The 9,288-nt window shown below is 43.0% G+C and overlaps 2 protein-coding genes across 3 annotated transcripts; one reads left to right on the forward strand and one right to left on the reverse strand.

The window, feature by feature from the left end:
• Positions 1-727: 727 nt before the first annotated feature.
• PMM2 (phosphomannomutase 2) lies at positions 728-4,500 on the reverse strand. 2 transcript variants are annotated; one of them, XM_042438301.1, is made up of 4 exons: positions 4,398-4,500; positions 3,542-3,653; positions 2,374-2,450; positions 728-988 (listed from the first exon to the last, which is right to left on the reverse strand). In XM_042438301.1, the coding sequence occupies exons 2-4, from the start codon at positions 3,636-3,638 to the stop codon at positions 743-745; spliced, it is 420 nt and encodes a 139-aa protein (XP_042294235.1). In that variant the 5' UTR covers positions 3,639-3,653; positions 4,398-4,500; the 3' UTR covers positions 728-742. The 2 variants fall into 2 exon arrangements, with proteins under 2 accessions (XP_042294235.1, XP_042294234.1); XM_042438300.1 differs by having other exon boundaries at positions 4,346-4,500.
• Positions 4,501-6,420: 1,920 nt separating this feature from the next.
• TMEM186 (transmembrane protein 186) lies at positions 6,421-9,039 on the forward strand. The gene is made up of 2 exons (XM_042438298.1): positions 6,421-6,595; positions 7,947-9,039. Exon 2 carries the CDS (start codon positions 7,953-7,955, stop codon positions 8,655-8,657), a length of 705 nt encoding a protein of 234 aa, XP_042294232.1. The 5' UTR covers positions 6,421-6,595; positions 7,947-7,952; the 3' UTR covers positions 8,658-9,039.
• The last annotated feature ends 249 nt before the right edge of the window (positions 9,040-9,288 follow it).

Consider the following 9,288-nt stretch of genomic DNA (forward strand, 5'->3'; position numbering starts at 1 on the left):
GCAGCTTCCACACCTGCATGGCAGCTGACGCTGCAATTAAAGCCTGACTGCAAACTGCGCATGTTCCAGGACCCCGACTCATTATGCGACGCAGCAGACACGGAGCTTTTAAATGGGCAACTTAAATTAGTGGCGTAGCAATTCTGGCGTACCGGTGCAGCAGCTTACAGACGGAGATGCACAGCTGCGCACTATAGAGAAAAGAAGTGGAGAAAAGCAGCACCTTTTTAATGCAGCTTCTTCCCGCTTGGGGCATGCGGGCGGCATGTTCATGGCGCCATTCAGGTAAGGGCCGTCTGAAGGCTATACCTTCATGACGTCATGAACACACCCCTTTTTGCCCGTCTGTATCCCGCCATTGACTCTCGCTTAAACTCCTGTGGAGAGGTTTTTCCTCTTTTCTATCCTGAACCATGGTGAGGGAAAGGCACAACAGTGATGTTTCCAGAGGCTCACCAAGCTTTTAAAGTAGCAGATCCAATGGGGTTCAGTGGTTACAGCATTTGACTGAAATATGGGCTGCATCTACATTTCATTAATAATGCAGTTTTGACACTGTTTTAACTGCCATGGCTCAATGTTACGGAATTACGGATTTCTAGTTTTATTAGATATTTTGCCTTCTCTGTTAGAGCACTCTGGTGCCACAACAATTAAAATGTTAATGCTTTCTACATATGAAGTCCCTCCACATAGAAAACTAGCACACTGGTGACATATAACGTGTGGTCTCCCTCACACGCTAGCTTATTACATGCAGGGAGTTTGGGAGCATTTTACACAAACAATGGCAGTAAAAGTAGAAACATGGTGTTATAACTATAACTGTGTAGCACGAAAAGGCCCTTTCTGTCCAACCCAGATAAAAGGAAGAAACGCTAGTGTTGCACCCATACCTTTTCCTGGGCAGTTTAATTTTGGCAATGTAACTCAGGCAATAGTTGATCAAGTCTTGGAGCAGCTCTTCACCCAAATGGCCTTGAATGCTCTAGACAAGAAACATACAAAAACGTGATCAAACATATCAGGAAAAAGTATCTCTCCAATAGACATTATCTCTCCTTCTCTGCAAGGAAGGATGGAGGCATGCTTTTGCTTTTCTAAGGATTACTGCTGGATCCTTGTTGGATTTTCTAAAACCTGAAGAAATCCTACCTGTCCGTTTTACCTGGAACTTGGTATTATGGGTAAGTAGAAGCTATATATTACAGCTATATGTGTGTGTGTGTGTGTGTGTGTGTGTTAAATATCAATAAATATATCCCCCCCCAAAAGTCACTTTTGCCAAGCTGTCTTTACTCGGCATTACAACTTGTGGTGCCTACTTTCACGTGGGTGAAGAAATTTCTCTCTTTTGGAGGTACTGCCCATCAATTTCATGGCATGTTCCTGGGTTTTAATGTTAAAAGAGGGGGGGAGATAAAAAAAAACCCCTTCCTCTACAATATATATAATTTTATAAGCCTCAACCATGTCCATTTAAACTGAAAGTCCCCTCGAAAAAAATTATCATGCTTTCTCACCGAACCAGCCTTCCTCAATCTGTGTGCCTCTAGCAGTGCTGGACTACAAACTCCATGCTATCTGGGGATGGTGGGAACTGTAGTCTACAACATCTGGAAGGCGTCAGATTGAGTTATCTTTGATGGTAAATTCTGGTTTTCACCCTTCATTAGGAAGTTTCAGTCTATAGTTGAGAGCGTTAAATAGTTTAGTAATGTCTTATTACACTATAAGTGTTGATTACATTTCATTGTCCTCTGACCACACTGTCCAGAAGTCCAGTTGCCTAAATATCTGTCCTGTATCTCTATTTGAAATCATGGATAACACACCATGCAGATGATATAGAGTCAGACCTCGGTATTCACAGATTCTTATCCAGGGATTCAACCATCCACAACTTAATATTCATATCTATCTATATAGATAGATGTATAAAACACGCAGCTGTGTTGGTCATTCAGCAAATCCAAACAAAAATCCATCAGTGATACCTTTATTGCTCAACTGAAATGCACAATATACCATCAAAAGCTTGTCACAAGTATATTGTGCATTTCAATTGGCCAATAAAGGTATCACCGATGGATTTTTGTTTGGATATAGATATAGTTATATATATTCCAGAAGGCCTTGCTTACACTTCTGACTTACATTCAGTAGAAGAATAAAGTATCACAATGGAAGTGGCAATGCCAACTGGCAGCTAAATTGATCCAGGTCTGGAAATTCTTATTGTCAGTAGGTTAGAAGAGAATGGAATTACCCAAATGAAATTGTGATTTTCACATAAACTGACGCAAAACCTGTTAAAACAGCCTGTATTAATTCATCTCAAGTGTATTAGTTAATCCCATGTTACAGACTCACCTGCTTACTGACAAATTTCCCATCTTTGTAAGCCACTAGGCCATTTTCTGGAAAGACATAGTCAAATTTTTCGACAACTATGGGGGAAAAAAACAACAAGGTTATTTCTGTCGGTCATTTTCAGGCCCCATAAAAATAAAGATATAGCAGCCTCCACCAAACCAGGAAACCTTCTGGTGCTTCTCCATAGAGTTTAGTTTCCTGACAAGCCTTTGTGGCTTAAAATGGAGGGAATTCAAACCCATAGCATTGCTGCTTCCATTCTGATATTTTATCCCAATGCATTTAAGGGTTTACATTACTGTAGATGATTTTAATTGTTAAAATCTTAATTTTATTGAGATTTTATAAATATTTTATCTGTGAGCTGCCTTGAGTCTCACTTTGGGAGAAAGATGGGATAATAAATAAACAAACAAACAAATAAATAGACTCTTGTTTATTTTCAAATTTTAAAAATATTATTTATTTAATTGTTTTATTTTTTTATCCCGCCTTTCTCCCAAGTTGGGACCCAAGGCAGCTCACTACACACACACACACACACACACAAACACATACCACTGCACCGTGTACATACACAATATATACACAATAAATACACAATATATATATGTATACACACACACACAGAGTACATACATATATACCACTGCACCATGCATAATATATACAGTATATAGATATACACAATATATATATATATATACACATACATATACATATACAGTATATATATATATACACACACGTACATAAGTATATATATACGCTCTCTCTCTCTCTATATATATACACACACATCACTGTACCATGCACATACACAATATATATATATATAAACACAATATATACGCGCGCGCACACACGCACACACACGTTAAAACGCTTTATAAAATCAATTAAAACGGTTGAATTAAAACAATAAAAAGTTTTTAAAAATTACAACTTAGAAATTGTAAAACACACAAGGTTGAAAATCATCCAAACCAACCCCCCAACCCCCCCCCCAATAAAACCAGTCCTGCATGTTTTTTAGAAAGCGATGTGGCTGCCATGTAAAAATGTCATCCAGGACTATTTTATTCCTTTGCTTTCTTGCCACTTTTAAAGCCCCGCTTGCTTTTATCCTTCAATCCTTGGCGTTCTCTGGAGGCACGAAGCGTACCGTCTTCCCCGAGTTGCTCTTGGATCTTCCCGAAGTCGGAGCCCCCGACCACTCCGACCGTCACCCTTTTCCTCAAGGCCTGCAGGAAGGCAGCCATCTCTGGGGTCACTTTCTGGAAGGAAAGAGAAAGAAGGAGAACTCATGTGTTTTCCATCATGACATTTGTTGCTCATAGATCAGTGCCAGCGCCTTCTCTGATGCTTCTCTTGGTGGGATTTGTTCAGGAGAGGACTGCCATGGCCTTTCTCTGAGGCTGAGAGAGTGTGACTTGGACAAGGTCACCCTGGTTCCTTATTATTACTACTACTATTATCTTTACTTATTGCCTGCCTTTCTCTCAATATAGGGCCTCAATATTATTATTAGTAGTAGTAACATTAATATTAATATATTATGATATATTACATTAATATTAATGTAATACATGGTGTTCATTAATACTGTACATTAAGTCAAATAAATGGGTTTACTTTTTAAAATGCCCAGTTTAAGGGGGGGGGTCTCCTTTTTTTAACCCATTTTCTTCTTAATATTATTATTACTATTATGTTTACTTATATCCCACCTTTCTCCCAATATAGGGACTCAATACTATTAATAGTATCATTATTAGTAGTATTAATATTAATGTAATACAAGTTGTTTCATTGAAACATTCAGGCAAATAAATCGGTTTAAATTGTTAAAATGCCTATATTTTAGTTCCTCCTTGTAGAGGAAATAAGCAGCCTCCTTTAAGGGCTAAACCGGATTGGAACCTGGGAAGCCCTCTGCCCATGCCCAGAGGCACTCTTTCCCACCCACCTGCCTGGGCCCCGTGAGGGTGCCGTCCACGTCGAAGAGGCAAAGCACCTGCCTTCTTCCTCCCTCGCCTTCCATGGCTCTGAGTGAGGTGGCAAGAGGCTCCGTTTCCGCCTCCCGAAAACTACGACTCCCAGCATGCCAAGGGAAGGAGGAGCGTCGTTACGCACGCACCGCCTCTTGCGCCTGAAAGAGGGAAGCCAAAGGGGACCAGGGACGTCCCGCGCAGCCTTGCGCTTCCGGTTATCATAGAATCATAGAATCCTAGAGTTGGAAGAGACTGTAAGGGCCCTGATCCAGTCCAGCCCCATTCTGCCATGCAGGAAATCCAATCAAAGCATCCCTGACAGATGGCCATCCAGCCTCTGCTTAAAGACCTCCAAGGAAGGAGACTCCACTACACTCCGAGGGAGTATCTTCCACTGTCGGACAGCCCTTACTCTCAGGAAGTTCTAATGTTGAGGTGGAATCTCTTTTCCTGGAGCTTGCATCCATTGCTCCGGGTCCTGTTCTCTGGAGCAGCAGAAAACAAGCTTGCTCCCTCCTCAATATGACATCCCTTCAAATATTTAAACAGGACTATCATATCACCTCTTAACCTTCTTTTCTCCAGATTAAACATCCCCAGCTCCCTAAGTCATTCCTCATAGGACATAGTTTCCAGACCCTTCACCATTTTAGTCGCCCTCCTTTGGACACGCTCCAGTTTCTCAATGTCCTTTTTGAATTGTGGTGCCCAGAACTGGACACAATATTCCAGGTGGGGCCTGACCAGAGCAGAATACAGTGGCACTATTACTTCTCTTGATCTCGACACTATACTTTTATTGATGCAGCCTAAAATTGCATTGGCCTTTTTAGCTGCCGCATCGCACTGTTCGCTCATGTTCAACTTGTGGTCTACTTGGACTCCTAGATCCCTTTCACACGTAGTTTCATTCAGCCAGGTGTCACCCATCCTATATCTGTGCATTTTATTTTTCTGCCCTAAGTGCCTTACGTTTCTCCCTGTTGGATTTCATTTTGTTAGCTGTGGTCCAGCTTTCTAGTCTATTCAGGTCATTTTGAATTTTGATCCTGTCCTCTGGGGTATTAGCTATTCCCCCTAATTTGGTGTCATCTGCAAATTTGATAAGTATGCCCCCAATTTTTTCCTCCAAGTCATTGATAAAGATGTTGAACAGTAGTGGCCCCAGGACAGAGCCTTGTGGGACCCCACTGGTCACTTCTCTCCAGGATGAAAAGGAGCCATTGCTGAGCACCCTTTGGCTTTGGTCAGTCAACCAATGACAAATCCATGTAACAGTTGCCTTGTCTAACCCACATTTTACAACTTGTTTGCAAGAATGTCATGGGGAAGTTTGTCAAAGGCCTTACTGAAATCAAGATATACTATATCCACAGCATTCCCTTCATCTAACAAGCTGGTAATTGTCAATTGCGGTTGTCATTCGATACTGAGGCAAATAAAGTTAAAAACAAAATGGCGGAGAGGGCCTTTTTTGGGGCCTTTTTTCTCCTGCTGCCTTTGTTGCGTATAATAAATAAGTGGCTCCTTGTAAAATCAAAGCACTTCGACACAGCTTTGACTGCCCTGGCTCCATCCTGTGGGAGTCTGGGATTTGTAGTTCTGGACTACAACTCCCATAATGCCCCCACAAATGGCTCTGTTGTCTGGGGCTAACAATAATTAAATTTAGAGGCTCCACCCCCGTGACACCATTGCTCTGACAGAGAAGCCTCAATCCCATAGCACTGAGCCATGGTAGTTAAAGCAGTGTCGAACTGGGTTAATTCTGCAACGTGTAGGTGCCCAAGAAGTTCTAAAGCAGTGGTCTCTGAACTCTTGAACGGATTGTTGGACTTCAGCTCCCAGAATCCCAGGCTATTGACCGACAAGGCTGAGGCTTCTGGGAGATGAAGTCCAAAATCTCTTAAAGGGCAGAGTTGGGGGTCACTGTAGTAAAGGAACCAGGAAGTCGCGGTCGCGTATGGCACTCTAAGTATCTTATATCTAGAGGACAGCTAAGGAAAGAAGGCTTTCGCCGCAACGTTCCACCGCGGAGGCTGATGTCATTCCCTTCCGAACTACCATTCCCGGTAGGCAGCGCGACGCACGTCCTTCCGCCTTTCTAAAGAGAGCGGGGTGTCGGAATTCCCAGGGTGCAACGCGGAAAGTAAGCAAAGTAACCCGCTGAGCGGCGCCTCCTTCATGGTGAAGGATCCTGCGGTTCCAGAATATCAGCTTCAGGGGTAAGGCGACCCTCCGGATATTTTGGGGGACTATAGTTCCCATCAGCCCCAGGCAGCATCGACATTGAACGGGTTATGGGAGTTGTAGTCCAGGAATCTATCCATTCTATTCTATCTATCTATCTAATCTGTCTATCTAGTCTATCAATCTATCTATCTATACTTTATCTCTCTCTCTCTCTCTATTGCCTTACATACTAATTATTCACATCCTATCTCAAAAGTGTCAAGTAAATAAATATGAAAAAACTATATATATATATATACACACACACACACACTATTCACTAATCCCGCCTATGTATGTTTGTATGTGAAGGATTAGTGAATAGTTGACACTTTTGAGATAGGATGTGAATAGTAATTGGTTGGTATGTAAGGCAATGTGTTATATTAATAAACTCATTAATAGATTAGAAAGCTGGGCCAAAACTTACAAAATGAATTTCAACAGAGAGAAATGTAACTACGCTTAGGCAGAGAAAAGAAAAGAAATGCGTAGATATAGGATTATGGGAGACACCTGGCTTAAGGAGATTTGTGTGTGTGAAAGGGATCTGGGAGTCCAAGTAGACCACAAGTCAACAGTGCGATGCGGCAGCTAACAAGGGCAATGTGATTTTAGGCTGCATCAATAGAAGTATAGTGTCTACATCAAGGGAAGTAATAGTGCCACTCTATTCTGCACTGGTCAGGCCCCACATGGAATACTGTGTCCTGTTCTGGGCCCCACAATTAAAAAAGGATGTCAAGAAAGTGGAGTGTGTCCAAAGGAGGGTGACTAAAATGGTGAAGGGTCTGGAAACCAAGCCCTATGAAGAACAACTCAGGGAGCTGGGGATGTTTAGCCTTGAGAAGAGAAGGTTAAGGTGTGTTATGATAGCCCTGTTTAAATACTTGAAGGGATGTCATACTGAGGAGGGAGAACAGGACCCAATGGAGCAATGGATGCAAGCTCCAGGAAAAGAGATTCCACCTCAACATTAGGAGGAACTTCCTAACAGTAAGATAGTGGAAGATGCTGCCTCTGAGAGTGATGAAGTCTCTTTTTTTGGAGGTTTTTAAACAGAGGCTGGATGACCAACTGTCCCAACTGAGAGTGCATCGATTGTGAGTTCCTGCATGGCAGAACAGGTTGGACTGTGTGGCCCTTCCTAACAGTAAGGGCTGTTTGGCAGTGGAACACATTCCCTTGGAGGATGGTAGACTCTCCTTTGGAGGTCTTTAAACAGAGGTTGGATGGCCATCTGTCAGAGATGCCTTGATGGTAGAGACCTCGGGGTCTCTTCTAACTATGACCCTAGTCCCTCAGAATGTATTGTTTCACATGGAAATGCCTGTTTTATTCCAGGCTGGGATGTTCGCCATTCCCTTTCGGCTGCTCTCCATCCCACCACATGGCAGATGTTTCCAAACCAGATTTCCTCTACATCGCTGCAAGGGAGGCCTGGCTCTGCATTATCCCTCTGGAGTATTGAAAATGCGGCAGCCCTGTGATCCATGGACTCTGAGTGTTTGTGCAGCCCATCCCCGGTGGCTGGGTACTTTAGCTCATTCCCAGGAGCAGAAGTCTAGCCTTGAAGGTATGAAGCACTTTAGACTGATTTACAGGTTCCCAGGAATCCGGTACTGCAGGGCTCTTTCAAGGCTGAAATTGCTGCAAACGGCTCTCACCCTATTGATTCTCCCCCCGGTTTGGGTTCTCTACTGGCAGAACCAAGTTCCTCCCAGCCTTTGCCTTTACTGCACAGGCATTGCTTGCTTTGCTGCCGCCATGCTCTACGGGATGAGCTTCTACCTCCGGCGGATCATTGGCTTGATGTACCTGAGCAAGGACGGCACGCTGTTAAAAGTCTCACACCTGACCTTTTGGGGCAAGAGGAAAGACATCTATTGCCCAGTGGAAACCGTGATGACTTTGGGGGACGTTGGCGAAGATGGGAACGACCTGCTGCTCAGGTTCCAGCAATACAACAGAGAGTCCTTTTTGTATTTTTCCCTCCGCCTGGGGAAGATTGTGGACCCAGAAGGATTTGCAAAAGTGTTTGGGCAAACTGAGTAATGAGGTTTTGGAACGGTTTTTGGAAGTTCACTATGACTCCTGCTGCAGTGCAGAATTAACGCAGTTTGACATTGCTTGAACCATCATGGAATCCTGGGATTTGTAGTTTGCTGTGGAACCAGATCTCTCTCTTAAGAGAAAGCTAAATATCTCAGAATTCCACATCATTGAGCTATGACACCGGTGTCAAAATACATTAATTCTGCAGTGTAGATGCAGCCTATATGACCTTTGAGTCAGGATGCACTCTTGCGTACTTAGGATAGTGTTGAATTGTGAGACAGACTCTTTGTGAGGCTGGGATTTGTTGTCCTAGACCAAAGGGGGGAAAATGAGGCAAACATAAAAGTGTGCTAAATAAACCATTTGCAGAGCCTCTTCAGTTTCTTATGAGTTATTGTTCTCACTGGAAGACACAATGATTTCTTTGCCCCTGTATAGATGCAAAGGTCCAAGAGGGAAATGGAAACCTCTGAAGACACAATCACCATGGGTTGTGTAGTCTATGAAGGATTCCTGAGGTGCACCTACACTACACAATTTGATACCATGGGATCCTGGGATTTGTAATTTGGCGAGGGACTTGGAATTCTCTCTGCTGGAGGTATCTAATGAGATCAGATCTCATCAA

This window comes from Sceloporus undulatus, chromosome 8, assembly GCF_019175285.1.
Source record: "Sceloporus undulatus isolate JIND9_A2432 ecotype Alabama chromosome 8, SceUnd_v1.1, whole genome shotgun sequence".
Lineage (NCBI taxonomy): Eukaryota > Metazoa > Chordata > Lepidosauria > Squamata > Phrynosomatidae > Sceloporus > Sceloporus undulatus.